This window comes from Heloderma suspectum, chromosome 6 (assembly GCF_057233095.1).
Source record: "Heloderma suspectum isolate Gila_16-S chromosome 6, 16-S_ref, whole genome shotgun sequence".
Lineage (NCBI taxonomy): Eukaryota > Metazoa > Chordata > Lepidosauria > Squamata > Helodermatidae > Heloderma > Heloderma suspectum.
This window is the reverse complement of record NC_139463.1, coordinates 117366448-117393508: the sequence shown is the minus strand read 5'-3', so window position 1 is coordinate 117393508 and position 27061 is coordinate 117366448. Positions and strand designations below refer to the sequence as shown.

General features: G+C 47.8%; 1 protein-coding gene across 4 annotated transcripts; it reads right to left on the bottom strand.

Moving 5' to 3' along the window:
• Positions 1–533: 533 nt before the first annotated feature.
• ABHD4 (abhydrolase domain containing 4, N-acyl phospholipase B) lies at positions 534–25705 on the bottom strand. 4 transcript variants are annotated; one of them, XM_084806347.1, is made up of 8 exons: positions 25663–25705; positions 21160–21248; positions 16739–17114; positions 14940–15094; positions 8061–8172; positions 6680–6866; positions 6086–6115; positions 3751–5273 (listed from the first exon to the last, which is right to left on the bottom strand). In XM_084806347.1, the coding sequence occupies exons 1-8, from the start codon at positions 25683–25685 to the stop codon at positions 5142–5144; spliced, it is 1104 nt and encodes a 367-aa protein (XP_084662473.1). In that variant the 5' UTR covers positions 25686–25705; the 3' UTR covers positions 3751–5141. The 4 variants fall into 4 exon arrangements, with proteins under 4 accessions (XP_084662476.1, XP_084662473.1, XP_084662475.1 ...); XM_084806350.1 differs by lacking the exons at positions 3751–5273; positions 6086–6115 and adding an exon at positions 534–3727; XM_084806349.1 differs by lacking the exon at positions 6086–6115.
• Between the last annotated feature and the right edge of the window lie 1356 nt (positions 25706–27061).

Genomic DNA, 27061 nt, shown 5'->3' with positions numbered 1-27061 from the left:
GCCTACAAAAAGAGCTTTACAAAGAAAGCACAGCCATATCGATGCCCCACTTTTCAGCCCAGATAGTTCCCAAAAGTGGATCATACTTAAAATCATAAGAACATAAGAGCAGCCATGCTGGATCAGACCCAGGGTCTCTAGTCCAACCTTCTGTTCACACAATGGCCAACTAGCTGCCTACAGGAAACCCACTAGCAAGACATGAGGGCAACAGCACCCGCCCGCCCATATACCCTAGCAACTTTTACTGAAGGTAGCATAGAGCCATGAGGACTAGTAGCCATTGGCAGCCTTCTCCTCCATGAATTTGTCCAACCCCCTTTTAAAGCCATCCAAATGGTTGGCCATCATGACATTTTGTGGTAGCAAATTCCATAGTTAAACTCCACACTGTGAAGTAGTATTTCCTTTTATCTGTCCTGAAAATCCGCCAAAAGGTAGTTTATCATCTGGGAGAGCTGATTTGGGCAGCAAATCCTTTGCTATTCAATCATTATTGTATTTTTACTGCTGGGAGAGAGAGAGAGAGAGAGAGAGAGAGAGAGAGAGAGAGAGAGAGAGAGAGAGAGAAGCTTGTCGAATTTTTTTTTTTTGGCCTCAGATTCCACATTGACTTGGCCGACGCGTTGGTCGAACCTCGTCCATTTGTGCTGCTCACCTTTGTGACAAGGCCGGATTGATGTATTACGAATTCACTATTAATTTCAGAATCGATTGCGAGCTTCCAAGCATGCACAGTATAGTACACATTCCCCCACCTAGATTTCCAGTTGCCATACCACCTAGACTCCCCCCCCCCATTTATTTAGCTCCAATAGCTAAATAAATGCTATTACTGACGATAATACTGACGATTGGCGAGGGCAAGTAAACATCACATGACGCCATCATGCAGGCAGGCCGCATGAAAACAACCAGTCAGAAAGGGGCTTCATCATGTGGCGACGCATGAAGTCATGAGGAGATTCTGGACTACCACTCCCAAGGTGTATCTTGATATTGCGCATGCGCGGTAATTCATATATACAGAATGAGAGTATGCATTAAAGGAGATCTCACATGGATAGTTTTGCTACTTTTTCAGTAAATAATGAATTCACTCTGCGGAAGCTCGCCCTTCACCAGCTAAAGGCTGTGCTTCCACAGGATGGCCACTGGATGGCAGCATATGATCAAGAATGGGAAGGAATGTAGCAGGGCAAATAAGATAATCCAATAAAAGGGGGAACAGCAAGCAGAATACAGCTGCGGAAATGGGGAGGCCATTTCGGGTCACTCCAGAACATTCATCTTCCTCTAGAGATGGGCAAAATCATGGACTTGTAGGTCACACCCTGACACCTGATACGATTCTGTGTCTTAGCCTAGAAGAAAACATGGTTCTGGAGCCTACTGGGCCATCAAAAGCCACCAGAAGAAAAAAAAAAAAGAGGTCCAAAGCAATTGTGATTTATGGTGATTTCGTTGTTCTGAGGCATTTGAAATATTTCAATTTTCTGAGGCATATTGCAGGGTGTGTTGTTGTTCCTAACCCATTTTATTGTATGAGCCACCCTAATAACTTTAATTACAAAACAAAACAAACCTCAATCACAGAAAATGGCCCCATTTTGGAACATTAACTTTGTTTTCTTTATTAAACATACAAAATTTAGTACAAATTAAAGTAAATCCTATACAAAGCACCACAAGGGAATTAAGACAAGGCCCAAGCAGCCTCTCGCGTCCCATGTTAGAGAGGATGTTAACATGGCACCGCGGGGCAGATACACACATGTGCATCTGAAAGAAGGCCGCAGCACCCAACGCACCTGAGGACACGAGCAGAGTAGATCTTTTTATGCCTCCGTTAATCTCCCCACCACCGCCGCCTGCCCCCCCACCTCAGCCAAGGCCTCATGTAGAAGGGGAATAGCGGCTTCAAGGTGCCCAACAGACAATGAACATCTTAAATTAACCAAAAAACAAAAATGGTGGGGGGATGATAGTTAGTAAGGACTGTATGGTGTGTGTGTAGGGGGGGGGGAGAGAGAGATGTGGGAACATTCTACATGGGATAAATACTTTGACGCCATCAAAGCCTTCATCAACCGGGGCCTTCGTTGTCTATTTTGCCTCCACTAGATGGGGCCAGTGACAGCGCAGAGATTCCCAACTCTTTGCTCCGAAACAGCCCTCTGTCTCTAGGACGGTTCAGATTCTACTGAAATGTAACCGCCACCTACATTTTCCAAAGCTAAATAACAGGGCATTAACAAAATGGGCAGCAGTTAATTACAGCAGAATTAAGAGTGCGGGGCGTCTCTCTTTCCTTCTTTTTTTCAAAACACGCCATGCAATTCCCACCCCAGTGGCCAGTTCAGATATTGTGGGGGTCCGCTTTTATCATTGCAAGAGTGCAGAAATGGTTGTGGCCCAGGGCTGCAAGCACCTCTAATGCTGGCAGCCCTGTGTCTGACAGAGAACGTTGGGCTATCATCCTGGCCCACTTGGGGTCTAGGGTGGGGATGCTCATCTTTTAGAAGGGCACCTGATAATTGTAGGAATCCCCGATCCTCCATTGAGCCACTGCTGGCCTTCCTGTTTTCTTGACCTCAGGTGAAGCTGAAGGACATAATTCCCTTTTTGCTCCATCCCTGCTTCCCAAGCCCAGGGTCCAGTTACTGACTTGGGGTACCTGTCCCTGGCCTACAGAGAAAGACATCAGCAGCCATCTCGTATGACCTCCCATAGCATCACATGGCCATGCACGACGGCCAAGACGCTGTTGCTACATCCATACCATCTTCTGGCAATGCTCAGCTGTTGGTGAACGAATATGGCACATCCCACATCTCCTCAGTCAATGAATGTTAAGAGGGCACCGTTATATACTGGTGCCCTCTGAAGGAGCAGACCCCCCCCCCCCCGCAACCATATACCATTCCCCCTCAATCCATGACCTCTCCTTGACCGAGGTGAGCTTAAAGATGGCGTCCGCCAGAAGGAAAAGCCATTGCATCCCTTCCAGATTCACAAGCCAGGTGGCCTTGGCCAATTGGAGCAAACGCATCTCCTACAAGGAAGAGAACAACCTCTTCAACCAATTGTCCCAAGAGATAGGGATAGAGCAACATTATCTCAGTGTTATTATCATGAGGTCAGGGTAGCAATGGAGATCAAAAGTAGCTTTCCTGGCACAAAATACTTTGGATGGTGTTGCAGGAACACCATGGATGGAATAAAAAGGGGGTGTGAGTAGTAACAGTCAAGGAGACAAGGGGAAGACAGTCAAAGAGAGTAGTGCTGCTAGGGCAGGAGAGGCACTTCACTGAAGGAGGAACCAACTGTAGGAGGTAGCATGAAGCCAACCAGGAGCCACAGGAAATTCGGAGAAAATAACATGGTTAGAACGTAGATTAACCCAACGCAGGAGGGCCTGCAACCTTTAAGTAAAATGAAGATTTCAGGGGAAGTCAAGCGGGGGAGAGGGGGGATAAGACATCCTCCAAGACCAACTGGCATCCAACTCAAGAGGAGTTGAAGTTTCCGCTCCTTGGGGTGCAGGAAGGATGTGCGTGTCTTGTGCATGTCCCGACAACCAGGTCGGGGGGGCTGCAGGAAAGGAAGCTTCTTTCTTCATCCGGCTCATGCCCAGTCAGTCAACAGAGTCACAGATCCGTTCCACAGCGGCGTTAAAGGCATGGGGCTGGTCGGCGTAGACGTGGTGGGAGGCACCCGAAATAGCCTGCGAGGGGGGCAGGAAAAGAGACAAAGTCAGAAGCAAGCGTCAGGTTCAGCTATGAATGAAACTGGATCCGCTTAGTTCCAGACCAGATGGTGATTTAAGGAAGGAGCGCAGCTCAGAGGTAGAGCACGTGGCCTGCATGCATAGAGCCTCGGGACCAATCTTTGGAACCTCCAGGCAAGGATGTGGGAGAAATCCGAGGTGGACTAAAATGAGCTCAGATTTCTTCCTTACCAACCTGCCTGGTCACCGGAGGGCAAGTTCCTGGCGGTTCCACATGGACCTATGGCTCAGTTGGAACTCACCAGGAAGAGAGCCTTCAGTGTTGTGGCCCCCTTCCTGTGGAACTCCCTGCCTTTGGAGGTCAGGCAGGCGCCAACGGTGTGTTGGTTTTGGCACCTCCTGAAGACATTGTTATTTTGAGAGGCTTTCCCTGACTGAAGCCTCAGTTTTCCAGCTGCAGTTTATTATGTTCCGAATCTGTTCTTTTAAATTGTTTAAATTATGGAGTTTTATTCTTTTATCTCGTTGTTCACCGCTCCGAAATCTTTGATGTGGAGCGGTACATACTGTAAACAAACAAACAAACAAACATGCTGGTGCTTTTTGTATTTTTGGCCCTGTCCCTTTGCCTTTGGCCATGTCCAACACTGGGACGCGGCCCCCAAGAGCTTCTCCAAAATGGCATTTGGCCCTTGAAAGCAGTTCCCCACCCTGTTACAGAGCAGTGTTCTACATTCCTGTTACGAGCTCATCAGCAGGGCTGCTTCCGTGGACTGGCAATTTTCCCACCAGGAGATCCTTCTTGTCCCTTCCCCTCTAGAGCATCCTTCCCCAACCCTGGATCCTCAGATGTTGCGGGACTACCCCCCCATCATCCCTGACCCTGAGCCATGTTGCCTGGGGATAATGGGAGTTGCAGTCAAACACCATCTATGGACCCAAGTTCTAGCAAAAAATCCTCAGGGAGAACGTTAGCGCCATCTATCAGAACGTTCTCAACACAATCAGTATTTCTGGGAATTCCTGATATTGGAATAATTTGGGATGATTGATGATACAGAATAGAAGGAGAATCATCAGTCATACTTAATTCAGTCAGTGGCCTACAACTCCCATCAGCCTGAGCTAGCCTAGCCAATGGTGAGGAATTATGGGAGTTGTAGGCCAAAACATCTGGAGGGCCACAAGTTGCCATCCTGTGCTGTAGATGGAAGAGCCTGAAACCTTCCCTGTATCACCAGCATCGCGGATCCAGAAAAAAAAAATGCTGGTTTCCTCTCACTGCTACAGCTGTGATTATATTGAACTTTTGCAGGGGGGATTTTATTTGTAAATTGCTTTGGGAACCAAGGTTGGCTGAAAAGCACGGCACATATTTAATTAACAAAGAGACTCATCTTTAACCAGTTGATCAAGTCAGGTTTGGACTCTCTTTCCGGAAGAAGGGCAGCGCAGGTAAAGTAGGGGTTGCACCAGCCACTGGGACTAGCTCTGGCATCTGCCTCTGATCCAAATTCCTAGAGATGCTTTCCCCCAAAATGCTCTATGGAGATGTATCAAGATGTACCACATGTTAATTGCTCAATCTGCATTTATTGATTAGAAGTATCTTTATTTGGCCTTTCGACTGTAAGGTCTCCAAAAGGCGGCTTACCGATCAAGACGTTAAAACAGATTAATAAAAGCCCACAAAAGCCCACCATCGGCATATGTGTAGAGGAATTAACTAGATGCCTCTAAATGCTGAAGGAGTTGCACTGGTTACCAGTTGTTTTCCAGGCCAAATTCAAGGTGTTGGTTTTGACCTTTAAAACCCTATATGGTTCCGGCCCAGCCTATCTCAAGGAGTGCCTCCAGCAACACCAGACAGGCCACTCAACTAGATCAGCCTCAGATGGCCTTCTCTCTTCCCTATCAGCCAGGACAGCTAGGCTGGTGAGGACGAGGGAGAGGCCCTTCTCTGTGGTGGCCCCCACTCTGTGGAACTCCCTCCCTAGGGAACTCTGCCATGCCCCCTCTTTAATGAGCTTCCGCCACACACTGAAAACGTGGTTGTTCATGCAGGCATTTGGGGTGGGTTAGGGTAATTTTAGAAATACGATGTTTTAATGTGTAATGTTATTGTTTTAAACTGTTTGTACATTGCCCAGAGTGGCCGGCCAGATGAGCAATTAATACATTTAATAAATGAATGAAAAAATAATTTAAAAAAATGAGCGGAATGGGGGTGGAATGAAGTTTTAACTTGGTGCTTAAGTGTTAATATATTTTGCACCTGATAAATGATCTGGGGAGGCAGAGCTAAGGTGCCAGTGCAGATAAGGCCCTATATCCCTACGTAGACACTCACCTCACCTCTGAAAGTGCAGAAACACACGATTCATTCTGAAAGGCATGGAGAAGGACAAGGAGGTATGCAGAAAACCGAAGCTCTAACCCAGGGCTGCAGAACCTCTTGCAGCCTGAGGGCCAAATTCCATTTCAGAGAAGCTCTTGAGGGCTGCATTCCAGGGGTGGGCAGGGCCAAACACAAACAAGGCGTGGCCACCCCCCCCCCCCAATATTTTAGCTTAAAGCTCATACTGCCATTAACAAAGACTCAGGAGAGACATTCCAACCTTTTAGAAGGGGTGAGGGGGCGTGGTCATCGGGGGGAAACCTGGAGGGCTGGACTGGGATGGCCAGATGTTCTGCACCCTTGCTCTAACCCTTCCTTCTCCACCCCCACCACAGCCCTCCTTAGATCTTAACATTCACCAGCATTTTCCAAGCTGACCTCCAAAGCCATAAAAACTAGGAACTTGTTTTTTAAAAAAATGCTGAGAATTGTAGAGGGTTCAGTTCTGTACCAGATACTGAATTCCACACCTGAACATGCAAGGAAATGCTACAGGTACAAGCACACTCTGCTCTCTCTCTCTCTCTCTCTCTGTGTGCCAAAGCTCCTACCATGTCACAGACGTAGCACCCCGGTCGTAGGTGCTTGACCTTCTCCCCGGTGCTGGTATCAATCCAGGAATTGGTACCGTAGATGAGGGTGATGGGCAAGTCCCGCCGCACCAGGTGGATGCGTTCCAACATGGGACGCCGGGCCCAACCGAATGCCTCCGTCATGGCCTTGAACCCTGACTCGCCACTGGGGTCGAGTAGAGGAGAAGCAAACATGGTTAGCGGTTATGGGAAAAGGATAACCCCACTTTAACAAGCACCGCTTCTTAGGGATGGGAGCCTGTACGACTTCACCGAACATATCCAGCCCACATAAGATGTGTAGGACTAACGTGGGGAGGCGGAACATAGGTGTGCACAGAAACCCCACCTCCAATGTCTCCATGCACCCGTCTTCTGGTTCTGCTGTAACCTTCCCTTATAGGGGAGATGCTCCAGCCCCTTGATCGTTTTAGTTGCTCTTTTCTGAATTTATTTCCCCCCCCCCCCCCACGCTACAAGGAAGTGTTGTAATAAAGGGCGACTTCAATTACCCCCACATTGAATGGATCAATGCACGTTCCAGCCACGACAAAGAGGTTAAATTTCTCGATGCCCTAAACGATTGTGCCCTAGAACAGTTGGTCATGGAACCAACCAGAGGGGAGGCGACCTTGGATTTAATCCTAAGTGTGCCAACATTGTCATATTTTCAGCGCTAGGTTAAGGCTGACCTCTACTCCCAGGCATTTAATGGCATAAGATGCCAGCTGTCTGAACAGATGCTACTGACATTATTTTAGCTGTTGACGTTGTTCTTACATTTTGTATATTTAAAATTTCACACCGCATTTTATCCTGTGAATTGTTGCAAACTGCCCAATAGATTCAGCTATTGGGCAGTACAGAAATGAAAATGGATAGGATAGGATAGGATAGGATAGGATAGATAAACAAGCTTCTGACAGTGCTCACGGGTTCCCTGGCAGTCTCCCATCCAGCCCCAGAGCAGCTTAACTGCCATAAGGTTGCTGCATCATGCGCCTCCGGACTAGGCCCAGGGACCATTGCCAGGTCCGTTGGGCCCCACTGTAGCCTTCACACTAACTTGAGGGTGCTCTCGGGAAAAAGCTCTGTCTGCGCCACCTACGCCCCGCTGGGGAAGGATTTCATTGGTGGGCCAGCTGTGTCTGGGAGATCTTCCCCCCCACTGGCCGCACTAAGCTTCCAAGCAACCACAGGGTTCCATGGAAGAGTGTTGGGAAGCCACTGATCTGGAGCCTCTCTGGAGCCTCTCAGGGGTCTCTTCAGTGCCTCTTCAGTGTTTGGAAAGAGCCTCTTCAGTGATCGGAAGCCACTGATCTGGAGCCTCTCAGGGGTCAAGGGTTAGAAGCATCCTCACCTGGGAGTCTGGGCGTTGCAGTGGTAGATGTATTCAGAGATGGTATCGTCGTCGAAGAAATCGGCAAACTTCTGCTTAAAGTCTGGCCGGAAGCGCTGCACCAGCCCAGGACCTGGAGGAGAAGGAGGGAGACAGCCAGCAGGTTCACACCAAGCCTTTCCGTCGGCTTCCACACCACTTAGAAGAACTTTCCCAGTTCAAAGGGAAGAATAGCGTTAATTTTAAACAGCAATTATTTTTAAAAGTTACTGATCATCTTTTCCAGCTCCACCTTCCCCCCAAAACAACCCTTCACCCAAAGGGACTTCCAATGAGAACGGGTTCTTCTCCGCATTAGTCTTCAAATACAGCTCCGTCCATTTTACAGATGGAAAAATGGAGGCAGACTGCCGGCGTCTCATTGAATGACATTCCCACAAGTTTGGAAAACCCTCCCACGTGCAGTTCAGGAGGCAGAAAACGTGGTATCTTTCAAACGCCTCCTGAAAACGCACTTGTTCACCCAGGCTTTCCCTGGGCTTGTCATTAAAATAATCGTTCTGCTCCATCTTGGAGGCTAGACTCGATAGTCTTATAGTCCCCTTCCAACCCTACTATTCTATGATCTTACTGCTCCTTGTATTTTTATTTATTATTAAATTTATTAATCGCCCATCTGGCTGGTCACCCAGACACTCTGGGCGATGTACAACATACAATAAAACAGTTTAAAACAATAAAATTCTACAATAAAAACATTTTCTAAAATACCCTAACCCACCCCAAATGCCTGCCTGAACAACCACATTTTTAATGCACGACGGAAGCTCATTAAAGAGGGAGCATGACGGAGTTCCCTAAGGAGGGAGTTGCTTTTATCGTAACTGGAATCATTTCTAATGTTGTGTTTTTAATACTGTACTTTAAATGTGATTTTAATATTTATGTGATTTTAGTATTTATATGTGAACAGCTTAGGGATTTTATTATATTTAAATATAAAATAATTATCAAATATTAATAAATATAAATATTAATATTAATTTTTATTTGTGTATATAAATATCACAAATACATAAATAAGATAAGTACACCAACCGTGTGAGGTTTGGGACTAGGTCTCTTGGATTCACATCCGCTCTCTCATCCACGTACGTGAATCCTATCTATATTTACTCAGAATTAGAAAAAGCAAAGGTAGCCAAGCTGGCCTTAAGAAAAATTCCAAAATGCCTATTACAGTGATGCCTTTATGCAGACAACTTAAAGGTCACAAAAACTGTGCATGACCAAAAACGTTATGATCCATCCCATCTGGAGGGCATCACATGGGGGTGACTGGCACAATGGAGGTACTACCTTCAATGTGCATGGCCAAAAATGTGCATGACCAAAACTGTGCATGACAAAAAGGTGCATAACCAAAAATGTTATGATCCAATCCATCTGGAGTCATCACATGGGGATGACTGGCATGATGGAAGTACAACCTTCATATGAATTTTGGCATCTTGGAATTAGGTCTCTCTGATTTCCAACGGGCCTTCCACCCAAGCAAAGCAAAGACTCATCAGTGGTCAGCCAGCTGCTTGTGAGCTTGCTGGAAGCAGCTGGCTGACCGCTGTCGGAAGCAGAATGCTGGACTATACAGACTTTTGTTCTGAACCAGTAGGGCTCCATCTAAGAACATGGGAAGCTGCCTTACACTAGGTGAGACCTATTTGTCCATCCCATGTTGTGTCTGCCTACTCCAGCCTTCTCCAGCCAGGTGCCTTCCAGATGTTTTGGACTATGTGATGTCACATGTATATATGCTATGAATCTGTGTGTGTCTGTGCATTAATGTTATGACTCTGTATTTTTCTGGTAAACAGATCTAGAGTGTGAGTGACAAGAGGTCTGTGCATTTGCATATGTGAGATGATTGGCTGAGTGAGTGAGTGAGTGAATGTGTGTGTGTGTGTGTGAAATGGTGTGCGATATATAAACAGGGAGCAGTGCCTGTGGAGTTTAGACAGGGAACAGACAGAGAAGAGATAGGGAGGAGATAGATAGGGTTTTTGAGGAGATTGATAGTGGCTAGGACCTGTGTTTGGTGGGCTGGAGTGGTGATCGTATGTGTGTGTGTGTGTGTGTGTGTGTGTGTGTGTGTAACAGAGGATATAGAGAAGGTTTTAAAGTGACTTATTACTGTAACTCGATTATTTATGTGTACGAGGAGAGAAATGTAGTTATTTATTGTTTAATACTTTAATTCTGTAAATAATAAGTATGTTTCTGCTTTTCAAACTCCCACACGTACAGCTTGTGACTACCAAAGGGTATAAGTGATAAAGAGAATAATGTATGTCAGAATAACAAGCCAATGTATCCTCACTTCTTAAGAGGTAAAGGGGTCGGACAAAGGTCCTGGTGGCAGGGTTGCAGTGAGCGTGGTGGAAGGTGTTGCTGTTAGAAAGGTCTAATAGAAAAAGTGTTCACATGGGTAAATAGGCAGCGACACCACAGATTACAACTCCCAGCATTCCTGACCATTTGCCAGACTGTCTGGGCAGATGGGAGTTACAGTCTCAAACATCTGGAGGGCACCAGTTTGGAGAAGGCTGCTCTACTCCCGACTACAGTGGCTCTCCTAGGTCTCAGATAGAACTCCTTCTGCTGCTTGACCCTTTTAACAGGCTAAGAGACCGAGCCATGAATCTGGAAGTGCCTGGGTTGAATCGTGCCTCTGCCATGAACTCGACAGGTGGCCTTAGGCAAGCCACTCTCTCTCAGCCTCAGTCCGTGTCCTGCCCCCTACCCACCCCCGTCCATTTGAAATATGGTGGATCATACTGACCTACCTTTATGGACTGTTGCAAGAATTACAACTAGACAACACAACTCTCTGCAGCTGATGGAGGTGAAAACGTGCTATAGGGTTCATCATGGACACTGCCCAACTGGCTGTTCCAAGATGGAGGACATGCTACACTTTCTAATGGAATATCCTCTGTATGCAGAGCTGTGGAAGCCATACCTTGAGCTCTTAATAGCTGGGTTCAGTCACAAATCATCTCTAAGTACAACCTTATTACTACTGGTAACGTCCTATAGGACTGCCAAGTTTGCCAATGGGCTTGGAAGAAACAGAAATGATTGCCTGGCATAGAAGATTAAGCTTGCTAACATATTTTAATAAGTCAGTAAATACTGTCTGTAACTCAGTGAAGCCATAAGCTATGCCGTGCAGGGCCATCCAAGACGGACAGGTGATGGTGGAGAGTTCTGACAAAATGTGGTCCACTGGAGAAGGAAATGGCAACCCACTCCAGTATTCTTGCCAAGAAAACCCCATGGAACGTATCACAAGGCTAAAAGATATGACGCCGGAAGATGAGCCCCTCAGCTCGGAAGGTGTCCAATATACTACTGGGGAAGAGCAGAGGGTATTTCCAAGTAGTGCCAGAAAGAGTGAAGAGGCTGGGCCAAAGCCGAAAGGACACTCAGCTGTGGATGTGTCTGGTGGTGAAAAGAAAATCCGATGCTGTAAAGAACAATATTGTTTAGGAACCTGGGATGTCAGATCAATGAATCAAGGTAAGCTAGAGGTGGTCAAACATGAGATGGCAAGATTGAACATCGACATCTTGGGAATCAGCGAACTCAAATGGACAGGCATGGGCGAATTTAATTCAGGTGACCATCATATCTACTACTGTGGGCAAGAATCCCTTAGAAGAAATGGAGTAGCACTCATAGTCAACAAAAGAGTGGGAAAAGCAGTACTGGGGTACAATCTCAAAAACAGTAGAATGATCTCAGTACGAATCCAAGGCAAACCATTCAACATCACAGTAATTCAAGTCTATGCCCCAACCACTGAGGCCGAATAAGCTGAGGTTGATCGGTTCTATGAAGACCTACAACACCTTCTAGAACTAACACCAAAAAAAGATGTCCTCTTCATCATAGGGGATTGGAATGCTAAAGCAGGAAGTCAAGAAATCACCGGGATAACAGGCAATCATGGCCTTGGTGTACAAAATGAAGCAAGGACAAAGGCTAATAGAGTTTTGCCAAGAGAACACGCTGATCATAGCAAACATGCTTTTCCAACAGCACAAGAGGCGACTCTACACATGGACATCACCAGATGGTCAATATCGAAATCAGATTGATTATGTCCTTTGCAGCCAAAGATGGAGAAACTCTATACAGTCAGTAAAAACAAGACCTGGAGCTGACTGTGGCTCAGATCATGAGCTGCTTCTTGCAAAATTTTGGCTTTAATTGAAGAACGTAGGGAAAACCACTAAACCATTCAGGGTATGACCTAAATCATATCCCTTATCAATATACAGTGGAGGTGACAAATAGATTTAAGGGATTAGACCTGATAGACAGAGTGCCTGAGGAACTATGGACGGAGGTCCGTAACATTGTTCAAGAGGCAGCAACTCAAGCCATCCCAAAGAAAAAGAAATGCAAGAAAGCAAAGTGGCTGTCTGATGAGGCTTTATAAGTAGCTGAGGAAAGAAGGGAAGCGAAAAGCAAAGGAGAAAGGGAAGATATATCTAACTGAATGCAGAGTTCTAGAGAATAGCAAGGAGAGACAAGAAGGCCTTCTTAAATGAACAATGCAAAGAAATCGAGGAAAACAATAGAATGGGAAAGACTAGAGATCTTTACAAGAAAATCGGAGATATCAAGGGAACGTTTTGTGCAAAGATGGGCATGATAAAGGACAAAGAAGGCAGGGACCTAACAGAAGCAGATGAGATTAAGAAGAGGTGGAAAGTATACACAGAAGAACTATACAGGAAAGATCTGAATGTCCCTGATAGCCATGATAGTACAGTCACTGAACTTGAGCCAGACATCCTAGAGAGTGAAGTCAAGTGGGCCTTAGGAAGCATTAGTAACAACAAAGCTAGTGGAGATGACAGTATTCCAGCTGAGCTATTTAAAATCCTAAAAGATGATGCTGTTCAAGTGCTGCACTCAATATGCCAACAAATTTGGAACACTCAACAATGGCCGCAAGACTGGAAAAGGTCAGTTTACATTCCAATTCCAAAGAAGGGCAACGCCAAAGAGTGTTCAAACTACCACACAATTGCACTAATTTCACATGCCAGCAAGGCGATGCTCAAAATCCTACAAGCTAGGCTTCAGCAGCATGTGAACCGAGAACTACCGGAAGTACAAGCTGGGTTTCGAAGAGGCAGAGGAACTAGAGATCAAATCGCCAACATTCGCTGCATCATGGAGAAAGCAAGAGAATTCCAGAAAAACGTCTCTTTCTGCTTCATTGACTACGCTATAGCCTTTGACTGCGTGGATCACAACAAACTCTGGCAAATTCTTCAAGAGATGGGAGTACCAGACCACCTTACCTGGCTCCTGAGAAACCTGTACGAGGGTCAATGGAACAACCGACTGGTTCAAAATTGGGAAAGGATTACGACAAGGCTGCATATTGTCGCCCTGCTTATTTAATTTATATGCAGAGTACATCATGAGAAACGCCGGGTTGGATGAATCACGGGTCGGAATTAAGATTGCCGGGAGAATTATCAACAACCTCAGATATGCAGACGATACCACCCTAATGGCAGAAAGCGAAGAGGATCTAAAGAGCCTCTTGTTGAGGGTGAAAGAGGAGAGTGCAAAAGCTGGTTTGAAACTCAACATTAAAAAAACGAAGATCATGGCATCTGGCCCCATCACTTTCCAGCATACAGAAGGGGAAGAAATGGAAGCAGTGACAGATTTTACCTTCTTGGGCTCCAAGATCACCACAGACGGTGACTGTAGCCATGAAATTAAAAGACGCTTGCTCCTTGGGAGGAAAGCTATGGCACACCTAAACAGCATAGTAAGAAGCAGACACATCACCTTGCCGACAAAGGTTTGTATAATCAAAGCTATGGTTTTCCCAGTAGTAATGTATGGCTGTGAGAGCTGGACTATAAGGAAGGCTGAGCGCCGAAGAATTGATGCCTTCAAACTGTGGTGCTGGAGAAGACTCTTACAAGTCCCCTGGACTGCAAGGAGGTCCAATCAGTCCATCCTAAAGGAAATCAACCCTAAGTGCTCATTGGAAGGACAGATACTGAAGCTGAAGCTCAAATATTTTGGCCACCTAATGCAAAGAGAAAACTCACTGGAAAAGACCCTGATGCTGGGAAAGATGGAAGGCAAAAGGAGAAGGGGACAGCAGAGGATGAGATGGCTAGATAGCATCACCGATGCAATGAATATGAACTTGAGCATGTTCTGGGAGAGAGCGGAGGACAGGAAGGCCTGGCGTGCTATGGTCCATGGGGTCATGAAGAGTCGGACACGACTTAACGACTGAACAACAACAACAACAACAATACTGTCCGGACTTTGCAAAATGTTTCAATCGCCCCTAGGAAGTGTTTTAATTAGTTTTTCTATAATTACCATCCTTAATATTTCTTGTTATGGTGTTATTTTCTGTATAAGAGGGGTATTTTATTATGTATTTGTATACATATGACCTGATCGGTTAATAAGCAATAAACTGAGTGATGAACTATGAACTAGACAATGCATGTGAACTGCTTTGAACACTTTGACTCCAACTCCCATCACCTCGAGCCAGCATGGCAATGGTCAGAAATCCTGGGGGTTGTAGTACAAAATATTCAGAGGGCACCTGGTTGGGGAAGGCTGCACGACGCAAACGTTGCTGCTTGCGGGAAGCTGAATGAAACCCAGATGTTGATCGTCACTTGCCACCCATCCCCGGGCGATATCGCAACAGTTTGCAACAGCGCAGACAATAAGGATAACCAGTTCTACTGCTAACAATTGCCCGTCCCTGCATCTCCTTCTGCTTAGTCCCCAATACTCCCTGCTCTGTTTGAGCTTCTTGCCAACTTCACTTACCCCAGGGTCCGGCTGCTCGGAGCACAGCCAGAGGGTTGGACCGTCCCAGCACCGTCGCCACAGCCTTGACCCAGGTCGGAGGGGTACGGATCTGAGTCGGGTCGGACGGCCGTGTGGGGAAGCCCCAGGGGTCCACGAGGATCAGATGTTTCACCCTGGGTTAGGAGATGCATAACATGCAGACTAAGACAACAGCAGACCAGTCACAAATCCAGCTGCTAACCTAGCATTTTCCCTGATGTGCTAGTTTTCTAAATACGGGGATGCATTTGTTGGGGTGCATTCATAAACGAGATTTCCCCCATCTGTGTTCTCAAGTGGTACAAACCAGGAAAAGCGGTACCATGCAATCCTTATCTTGTAGAATCCCTCAGCCCATCCTCCCCATTGAGATCCAGTGAGGCTGGCCTCTCAGCGATACCATCTGTGTGTCGAGTTGAGGCCTAGTTGTTCGACTTGACCATTGTGGCTTATGGTTACGGGGGGGGGGGACGTTGCGGGGGGCGGGAAGGGCAGAGGTAACTCTCAAGAGACTCTGATCTCGTTTTAGCCTGCTCTCTCTCTCTTTTTCTGGTTTTTGTTTCATTACCACCCCAAGATTTCAGGGGAGCTTGCTATCTGTCTAAAGAAGAGATGCAGAACTTCAGGCTGGGAGGTCAAATTTGGCCCCCCTGGGGTCAAATCTGGCCCCCCTGGGGTCAAATCTGGCCCCCCTGGGGTCCCCAGATGACCATGGCTCCTTCTGCTGGCCCCACTCTCTTTCCCCCAACCACCAGCCATTGCTTGGTCCCCTGCCTTATGTGCTCCCCTCCCCTTTTAAAAGCTTGAAATGTCTCTCCTAAGGCCTAGTTATTGGCTGCAAGAGGTTTAAGCTACAATTACCTGGGTGGTTGTTTTTTTAAAGTGTTTTAGCTCCGCCCCTTTGGCCCCACCAACCACAGGAATGCGGCCCCCGAGAGCTTCTCTGAAACTGAATCCGGCCCTCGGGCGGAAACAGGTTCTGTACCCCTGGTCTAAATAAATAAATAAATCCTGCCAATCATGTAGCTCATTTCCAAAAGGGAACCCTTCAGGTCCCAGGCAGAGAGCTGAAGGCGGGAAGGCGTATAACAAGGCCATCTTTCACACAGAGAAGGGGCCACAGCTGCACTACCCTTCCTAGGTTTAGCGACACCGATGAATCCCTATGCAGTATCACATGCCTTCGTCCTCTCCCGTCGCAATCAACACGCGCTCCAGGAACCAAGGCTTCAGGCTAACGCTACTTCATTAGTTAACGACTAGCTACTTTACAAATGCAGATTCTAGGAAACTCTCGGACTGCACAGAACCAGCTAATACACACAACTACGAATATCAATAGAGGAGACCAATCAGAAGTTAAAGTTGCCAGCAGTCTGGGCAAGAACTTCTCGGCCAGACTCACTTCGCAGGGATGCCCCTCCCTTAGGGTGGCTCCCTCCTATGCTGGCTTCCACGAGTGGCCAACCTGGTGGATGGTCTGAGCGCTGCCCCTAACTTTTCCTGCTTTGCTCTGCGACGGACCCTAGCGTCCCTCAAGTCATGCCCCTTGCTCTCCTCCTCCTCCTCCGAATCGTGAGTTCTCATGGTGGAGGAAGGGGGGAGCCCTTCAGGCTGGACCACCTCCGTGTCCAGGTCTTGGGAAGAAAGTCTTGCAATATCTTGGCTCACTAGGGAGGGTGCCTCCCTCTCTTCTAGCTGTACCCATTCTAATTCTGAACCTGAGCTTCCAGACATCTTCACACACTTAGATTCATTGCTGACATGCAGAGACTCACCTCTCTGGGTACTGCAAGCTGTAGGAGGCTGCCAGGAAGCCCCCGAGGCTGTGGCCCAGCAAGATCATGCTGGGGATGCCCATCTCCCGGCGCCAGGCCTCAATGGAGCTCACAAACTCCTCCTCCGCCCCTTGGGCGTCGCGAGGGAAGGGGGGCCGGGAGCTGCGTCCAAAGCCGAGGAGGTCAAAGGCGTGGAGGGGGCGGCGGTTGCTCAGCGGATCCAGGTTGAGGATCCAGAGCCCAACACCCCCACCAAAGCCATGCACCATCACCAGGGGGGTACGTCCCTTGGCCCGCTCCGGAGACAGCGATACAGTCCAGATCTTGGCCTGGCTCGGGAGGGATATGTAGCGGGCCACAAATCGGTTCTGGAGGCCTGGGGGATGGAAAGAAAGGGGACATAAAGGAGAGGCCAATGGTCAGTACCCAGGATCAAAGCACCAGCAAGCCCAGGAAAATGCAATCAGGGTTGTATCACAGGCTGCAGGGTGTGGTGATGCACACTGGTGGGACTGGTTTTCCCAAGGGATTTGATGGAGGATAGATCGACCCAATGGGTTGATGGAGGATAGATCAACCCAATGGGTTGATGGAGGGCGCCAACATTTAATCAATAAACCCATTAGATCAAGGCTGTAGAACCTCTTTCAGCATGAGGGCCGAATACCATTTTGGAGAATCTCTCGGGGGCCGCATCCCAGTGGTGGGCGGGGCCAGAGGCAAAAGGGGCCAGGTCAAAAAGTCCCTGCATATTTTAGCTGAAAGCTCTTGCTGCCCAGTAACTGAGTTTCAGGAGGGGCATATCAGCCTTTTAGAATGGGGAAAAACATACAAAAGCTGGGACACCAGCGAACGATTGGTGGTTGGGGGAAAGGCATGGGGGGAAGAAGAAGGGGAAGTGGTCCAGATTTGGCCTGCGGGCCTGAGCTTCAACTCCATGCATTAAATGAATCATTTTTAAAAATATATTTGATTAGAAAGGAGCCCTCAGTTACTTGGGTAGGAACTATACTTATATAAGGGTGCAATTCTATAATCTGGGAGTAACTTCCATTGATCCCAATGGACCTTACCTCTAAGTAGACATGTACAGGACTGCTCTGTAAGTAATTATTATATATAGATATGATTATAAAAAATCATCTGTCTCACACACATGAAGGGAACGGCTTCCCTAAGAATGCTTTCATTCCCTCTCCAAAAAGTGTGTTTCGGTCGTGTGCAAATGTACGCAGACCGAAAATTGACCAATTGATTAAAATTCCTACGATCAATCAATTAAGATTCATAGGCCAGGTGACCGAGCGCACTGCGGCAAGCCAGATCCAGGCATCTTTGGTTGAAACAGATTTTCCGGATCCGTTTCCAGGAGTGGTTTTGGCACTGAAACTGCCTTTGCTGCCTTGTGGGGGTGACCTATGCTGGGAGAGAGACGTGCGTGTGTGCGTGTGAGAGACAGACAGAGTCAATTCCCCTGGGCTTCTCAGTGGCTGTCAGTGCCAAAGTTGTCTGTGTTGCAAGCGGGCAAGACGGCCTTATAGTGGTTCTGCTCATAGTGGTTCTTCCCAGTTTCAGAAGGTGGTGCTGGGAGATTTCTATTAAAGGTCCCGCAAGGTTCCATCTTGTCTGCTTGGAGTTCTCTCTCTCTCTCTCTCTTTATCTCTTTTTTTCAGTTTTTAAGGCTGTATCTGGCCATCGTTTCTGAACTAAAAGTGCTGGTTTTGACCCATAAAGCCCTACATGACTCAGGACCACAGTATCTGACAGAACGCCTCTCCCACCGAGAGGCATTCTGTGTGTGTGTGTGAACTGACCCGCACAGTACGCTCTGCATCTAAGGCCCTCCTCCGGAAGCCTCCTCCGAGGGAGGCTCGGAGGGTGGCAACAAGGGAGAGGGCCTTCTCAGTGGTGGCTCCCCATTTGCGGAATAATCTCCCTGACGAGGCACGCCAGGCGCCAATATTGTCATCTTTTCGGTGCCAGGTTAAAACTGCCCTCTTCTCTCAGGCATATAATGAGTCTCTTGATTGTCTGTCTGATTTTGTTTTAGATAGATGTTGTTTTTGTGTGTGTTATTTGTTCTATGTTATTATGTGAATGGTCTGATATTTTATATCATGTATTTTAATGTGGTTTTTTTATTTTATTTTTGTGAATTGCCCAGAGAGCCTTGGCTATGGGTTGTTCGTTATAGAAATATAATAAATGAAATGAAATTAACCCGGAGGAGGCAGTGCAAGTGTTTAACCAGTACAGGACTGGGTAAACAAACTGGAGCTCAACCCAGGTATTGTTGCTGGACAGCTCATCTATCAGGGATGGGGAAAGGATTACACTTCCCCTAAAGTACAGGTGTAAAATATCAGACCCATGGGCCAAATCTCTCCAGGGTTTCCTACATGGTCATGTCCCTTTCTGCAAGCTCCAGCTCCCCCCACCCCCACCCCACCCACATTTGGTGGTTTCCCAGGTTTTGTGCTGTTTTTAACCCATTCTAAAAAAAAACCTGACATGCCTCTGCTAAGACTTGGTTACTGGCAGTGACAGTTTTAAGCTAAAGCCTGCTGGTATTCTAGGGCCTGCCCCTTTTGTCTTTGGCATCTAAGGCCCTCCTCTGGAAGCCTCCTCCGAGGGAGGCTCGGAGGGTGGCAACAAGGGAGAGGGCCTTCTCGGTGGTGGCTCCCCATTTGCGGAATAATCTCCCTGACGAAGCCTGCCGGGCGCCAATATTGTCATCTTTTTGGCGCCAGGTTAAAACCCACCCACCACTAGACTACGGCCCCCAAGAGTTCCTCCCAGTCCCAAATGGAATTTGACCCTCAGATTTTGTAACACTGCCCTTGGGCAACTCACAAGCAAAGCAAACATGTAAACAAGTAAATATTACACATTTTCTTTGAGGGGACCACGATCCAGGTAGTTATTAGCAATGAGATCTGGGGAGGGAGGGAGGCTTCAAGTTCAGGGTCAGGGTGCCTCCAAAAATTATATCCTGAGCAAAGAACAGAACAGCTGTCTCCTTGATGTATTGGTGGTGAGCCTTCCTGGAGCGCCTGCCTGGACACTTTCAGAGAATGCTGGGCATAGGTGGTCATTTTCAGCCAGGATGGTCATTCTTTTTTATTCGAATGACTCAAGCAAGTAAGCCGAGGCACATGTTACAAAGCACATATGGAGTTGGGGGTAAAGAGAGAGGGTCACCAGACACTCTAATCTGGAAAAATTGCCTCTGATCACTAAAACAGCCTTCCCCAACTTGTTGCCCTCCAGAAGTTTTGGACTTCAACTCCCATCAGTCCTTGCCAGCATGGCCAATGATCAGGAATTCTGGGGGTTGTAGTTCAAAACATCAAAAGGGCACTTGGTTGGGGTAGACTCCCCTAAAACCAAAGGAAAACCTGCCCAAGAATTAAGGTCTCCATCTGAGGCAATGAGGCAGGTGGCAAGCAGGAAGAGGGCCTTTTCGGTGGTGGCACCCTGTTTGGGAAACACCTTCACCAAGGGGAAAAAAGACCCCTCCTCACAACAAAGTTTGGGATGTCAGATTAAGACTTTTTGGTTTGCCTGGGCATTTTAGTCACGTTACTGACCTGTGACTTGAAAGGTTTTAATCCTCCAATCCATCTATTTGTAATGTTGTCCCTGTGTCTTTTACTATTTAATCTGCTGTTTTTTGCTAGTCTTTAAAGGAGGGTTGTTAAAAGTGCTGTTTTTATTGTTCATTCAGTGTACTGGAAATTTTATACCGATTGAAAAGTGGATTATAAATACCTTAAATAAATAACAAAGACATAAATTAAAATGAAGGGAAAGAGCGCTCCCTGCTAACATTATGTCACAAACAATGCAGGGACGATGCTAGTTCTTTTATTCGGGGAGGGGATGAGGTTTGGCAAAATGACCTCTGGTGGGCCCTCTTCACTGTTGCTGGGCCCTAGCAAGCTTACCTGCCAGCTGAATGTGAAGCAGCACAGGTCGCCTGCGGCCCACACCTCTTCCATTCCCCAGAGTGCTCTGGAGCTCTGCTATAGCAGGAGCATTGTGGGAAATTAAAATGGCAGCTTGATCCAACGGCCTGACGCTGCTCAGTCTGCTGGGCCAGAAAATAATTAAATAAAGGGGGCCCAAAGCAGCCATCAGCAGTGGGCCCAGGGGCCCTGGCAGTTGCCCAAAGATGCCTGATGTTGACACCGGCCCTGAAACAGCAGTATTCCCTGATACCCAAAGGGAGGAGACCAAACTCTTCCAGTCTTCACCAGAGCTTACCTGAAGCATAAGCAAAACCTACATTATCATGGAAACATGGCAATTTCTTCCCTCAGCTTTTCTGGGGAGATTAGTTAGTGTCTCTTTCTCAGGAAAGGGGAAAGGGGCTGACCAACTCCTGCCTCCCCCACCCAAAAAACACCACCACCACTTACACTGCAGGATCCGAGCTTCCACATTCTTGAGGTGGGACATGGAAGTGGGTCGCCACGCAGGCAGCCAGCCACCTAGCCAGCCTTGGGACCTGGGGGAGGGAGGGGAGATTGTTGAGATGAGGGCAGGCCGAGGGGGAAATGAACAGAAGCGAGGGATGGAGAAGTGCAAAAAGGAACAGACAGAAGACATGGCGGCGATCGAGGATAGAAAGCTGCGTGCTGCGGCAACCTTTTGCAGTTCCAAAGTGTCCAGACATGGCAGAGCAGGAAAGAGGCCTCGAATAATGAGGGCCTCTGTTTCAAACGGGGGGAAGAGGCACCAGGTGGAGTTTAGCAGGAGAACCCCCAAGCAGTGCCGCCAGGCGGGCCGCCAGAAATGCCTTGGTGGGCTGCACATTTTGCACCCTTGAGGTAAACCCTTGAGACCCAGCGTGGTGCAGTGGCGAGAGTGTTGGACTGGGAGCCGGGAGATCCAGGTTCTGGTCCCCACTCGGCCACGGGAGCTGACTGGGTGACTTTGGGCCAGTCACAGACTCTCAGCCCAACCCACCTCACAGGGTTGTTGTTGTGAGGATGAAATGAAGAGGAGAAGGAGGATTATGTATGCTGCCTTGGGTTCCTTGCAAGAGGAAAAACGGTGGGATATAAATGCAATAAATAAATAAATAAATAAAATAAACAGTAGCATGTTCCTTATAGCTACAGTCAGAGCAGGGATTACCACGTTCTAAGGCCTCATGTCATATAAGTTTTCATAGAACCATAGAGTAGTAGGGTTGGAAGGGGCCTACAAGACCATCGATTCCTGTTTTGCAGCCAGGTAGAAGGCAACTTGCCCATGGAGACCTGCTGAGTGATGGACACCGATTATTATTACATTTACCTTTATATCCCACCTTTTTTCATACTGGAAGGAACCCAAGACTGCTTACATTATGCTCTTCCTCTCCACTTGATCCTCACAACACCCCTGCGAGGTAGGTTAGGCTGAGAGTCAGTGACTGGCCCAAAGTCACCCAATGATCTTCATGGCCAAGTGGGGCCTCGAACCTGGATTTCCAGAGTCCCAGTCCAACACTACCACCGATGACACTTCCACATTGTTCAGCAAAATGCAGAGACCTGTTCCTTGAAAGTGAGAGCTGCTGCAGAACGAGCAACTGTGGCTGAAAATCCTAAGCGGTCTTACCAAGGAAGGCTTTCTTCTGGGTAAACATGCTTAGGATTCCACCGCAAGGTTGCAATCCTAGGCACACATCCTTGGGAGTAAGTCCCATAAAGTTCTGGAGAAGTTACTTCCAAGAAAATATGCTCAGCAGTGGAATGGGAAATCACCAAGGAAAACCTTAGATCAGCCCTGAACTCACTGAGTGGCCTTTGGGCAATCACACTCTCACAGACCTCCCATTGCAGTCTAGGGCTAGTATACTATTTGCCTGTCCGGACCTTAAGATCATCCTCAGCGGCCCTTCTCCGTGAGCCCCTGCCGAAGGAAGTGAGCCAGGTGGCTACTAGGAGGCAGCCTTTTCTGCTGTGGCACCCCAGCTGTGGAATGAGCTCCCTAGTGAAGTTCACATGGCACCTACATTGTATTCCTTCCAGCACCAGGTGAAGATTTTTCTTTATTATTTTCCCAGGCATTTTAGCATGTTAGCTTTCCAGTCTTTTAGCTTTGCTGTTTGAAATCTGTATTTTAAATCTCTGCATTGCTGCTAGGTTTTATTCTGTTTGTATTATTGTGGTTTTAATGCTTTTATATTTTATATTGTTTTACTCTGTGCTTTTTGGTTTTAATTTTTGTGAACCACCCAGACAGCTTTGGCTTTTGGGCAGTATAGAAATAAATAAATACTGTTTTTGTTATTATTGTATTTCTAGCCCAGTCTTCCTCTAAGGAGCTCTGCATGGTGTGCACAGTTCTTCTGCTCCACATTCTACCCTCACAACAACCCTATGAGGTAGTTTCCAGCTGAGAGACATTGACTCTCCTGGGATCACCCAGTGAGATTTGAGGCCAAGCTGGGATTTGAACCAGGTCTGCCCAGTTCTAGTCCAACACTCTGTCTGTTACACCACAACAGCTTCGTCGGGTACTGAAGCCCCCATCCTTGGAAGCACTGGAAACTTGTCATCACCATCCCACCACCCTGCTCCTGAGTTTTCATCACATACAGCCAAGTACCCTTTTCAAGCCCATTTCTACAGCATGAGGTCTAGGAACTTGCTTCGTTTTTGTTAAGGAAAGGCAAGCCAGTGAACTTAATGGCTGAGTGGGAATCTGAACGCAGATTTACACAGTCTTAGCCTGACACTGTAAACTACTTTAGGGTTCCATCCTAACCCTAAAAATAATTTTAAATGAAATAGAATAAATACTACACAATACTGACTAAGCTCACAGGGGGGTTGTAAGGATAACTGAGATAAAGTATGACCTATACTTTGAACCCCTTGGACTTTGAAGTACTATATGAATGCTTAGCTGGCATCAAAATCCATTAAATGATCCCATTAGTGAAAGAATCCTCTGTAGTCAGGGGCATGCAACCAACCTGTAAATTCAGCCCTTATTCTTGGTGCCCTGCTGCCTTCCTCTCTTCCCAACAATTTGCAGTGGCACAGGGACAAAGTAAATACATGACCTGCACTGAGTGTTTTGCTGTTTCACACAATATGCGACAAGCTGCTCCCCGCCCGGAGGTACCCACCGTCAAAACCCTTACGGGAGCTCAGTTTGGAAAGAAACCGGGAGACCGAGGGCTCCCTCATTCCCAAAACGAAGCCATGGAAGTTGATCATTTTGTAACTTGCTCATCGCACATGCTAGCTCATCAGATGTGCCAGGGCAGATCATCAAAATAGCATTTCCCCCTTATGGGCATCGACAGTTGTTACATTGGAAAGATACCAAGCAAGGACAATGGCCTCCTTCCTCTGCCCTGTGAAAAGCAGTTCTTGGAAAACAAGGCTGTACTGTTACAAAACTGTGGCAGGGGCAGTCGGGCAAAGTGCTGAGTCACTCTTCTTCCTCTATTCTCTGCTGAATCACTCCTGACTCCCAATTCACCAGCTGCCTCAAATGTGGGACTACACACCTTTCAGGGGTTTGATTGTAGGACCACCTACAAGTTGGTGGTAAGGTGATAAGTTAACACCCATTCCAAAAGCCTTCCCTAATCTTCCTCCGACACACACTTCAAAAAAAGTCCTTTGACCCGGCTTCCTCCCTTCTAATAACATACAACTGCTAATATACCTGTGAATAAGGGCTACTTCTTTAGCGGCTAAATTCTGCTTCTCTTAGCCCAGGGACAGCTGCTCTCTTTTCAAACCAGTTCAAGAACCATCTGACCAAATACTATGACCACGAGACGTGTAAAATCATACCAACAGTGCCAGAACTTCTGAGCATATGCAGAGCATTTTCTCTTCACCGCTGAGTATTCCCAACCCACCAACACACAGGCGAGATGAGAAAAGCTGGATCTGTCATCAGTGTGGGCTTGAATCCCAGCACCTCTCGCTCTCGCTTCTAAATAAAACATTGCCTCTGGCATTACAAATCACGGCTTGTGTCTTTTTTCTTTTCTTTTTTTTACAGGAGGTGCAAAGAGGCCTGGCAACACCATCTCATGAGCTGCGGGCCTTGTTCTTTCGTCCCAGGCATGTGGGAAGAATGTTGTGGCTACTTGGTGGTGAAGAAAAGTCACTCTGTTTGTGCTCAGATACACTGTGGACTTCACACATTCTAGCCCATCAGCCCTAGCAGAGAAGACAGCTTGTAGGACACAGATCAGATGACAAATGTGTGAACTCCTCAGCCTTAATTTCCCCCACCCTCTTCCCTTCACATCCTCCTTGTCACTTTTCCCCAGTTTTACATAAGCTCTGTTAACCCAGCAGCCTGATTTTTTTCCAGCATCCCTCCCTTCAACATAAGATGTTCCTCTCTCTTGTCTTGCTCTCCCCCCCCCCCCCCGGCCCTCTCCTTTGTCTCCTTTTATAGGATCTGGGATTTTCCTACCCACTAGCCCCGACCTCTCCTCAGCATTTCCAGCAGGTTTAACCATAGCCATGCATGGATTCTGGGCTGCCTCTTGCTTCCCTCCCTCTTCCCAAACAGGCCTGTTTTTCTGCAACCTCCCCGCTTCTTCTCTTCTTAGCATCTCGCAAACACATCCTAACACCGGCCTCAGCAGAACCCAGAGGAAGATCCCCAATGGTTCTCCTTAGCTTGCCACGTCCAGTTATAGGGGAAAAGAAAATTATAAGAGCCCACACCAAAGCCCGGATGCATGTAGACCTTAAACATCCCAGCCCACCTGTAGGAGCAAGTTAAGTATCTAACTCCCTACAGCCACTCCATTTTTTTATATCTGTATCTCCCTCCCTCCCTTCCTTCCTTTCTCTGTTCACAGAAGAATCCCTATTCTGAATTTCATCACAATGACATCCAGAGTCACAACGCAGCTTCCCAAACACGGAAAATCGGCTCGGACTCACGACTGCTCGAGGTCTTCCTCCATTACTCGCCGAGAAAGACTACATCACAACAGCTGGTGAGGGAGGCGTGTGTAAGTTGCAGGGGGCGGAGCTTAGAACGCGGGGGCGGGGCGAGGCGGGCAAAAGGGGGCGTGGTTCACATTTTATGAATGGCGCAGGGGAGGAGCGTGGGGCTGGGAAAGCTCGGTTGGGCGACCTTCCTGCTGGGTTATATAAGGGGCCGGGCGGGAGGGAGGCTCCAAAAGAGAGCGCGATAGCCCCCCCTGGGCGTCCCTCCGCTTGCCGGGCTTGGTTAGGAGAGAGGGTGGCTGGGGGGGAAGAGGTGGCGGGGCGCCCTTGTCTCTGATGTGGGGGAAGCGTCATAAAGGTGGGGTGGGAGCCTGGCTGGGGGGGGGGGGTTAAGGGATTGAAGGCTATAAGGAGGGCTGGGGGACGGGGGAGGGAAAGTGGGTGCTCCAGAGTAGTAGCAGCAGGGGGACGAGGCAAAAGTGATGGGGCAGAAGGGGGCTTTAAAACGGGCGGGGGGTGGACGCGAATGCTTTCTGCTTGCGTGTCTCTTTATTGAATTAGGGTGCAATCCTACGCACGTTTAGACAGAAAACAAAAATCCTACAACTCCCAGCATTCCCCAGCCAGCAGCGCAATCCTGCGCACGTTTAGACAGAAAACAAAAATCCTACAACTCCCAGCATTCCCCAGCCAGCAGCGCAATCCTGCGCACGTTTAGACAGAAAACAAAAATCCTACAACTCCCAGCATTCCCCAGCCAGCAGCGCAATCCTGCGCACGTTTAGACGGAAAACAAAAATCCCACAACTCCCAGCATTCCCCAGCCAGCAGCGCAATCCTGCGCACGTTTAGACGGAAAACAAAAATCCCACAACTCCCAGCATTCCCCAGCCAGCAGCGCAATCCTGCGCACGTTTAGACGGAAAACAAAAATCCCACAACTCCCAGCATTCCCCAGCCACCAGCGCAATCCTGCGCACGTTTAGACGGAAAACAAAAATCCCACAACTCCCAGCATTCCCCAGCCACCAGCGCAATCCTGCGCACGTTTAGACGGAAAACAAAAATCCCACAACTCCCAGCATTCCCCAGCCACCAGCGCAATCCTGCGCACGTTTAGACGGAAAACAAAAATCCCACAACTCCCAGCATTCCCCAGCCACCAGCGCAATCCTGCGCACGTTTAGACGGAAAACAAAAATCCCACAACTCCCAGCATTCCCCAGCCACCAGCGCAATCCTGCGCACGTTTAGACGGAAAACAAAAATCCTACAACTCCCAGCATTCCCCAGCCAGCAGCGCAATCCTGCGCACGTTTAGACGGAAAACAAAAATCCTACAACTCCCAGCATTCCCCAGCCAGCAGCGCAATCCTGCGCACGTTTAGAC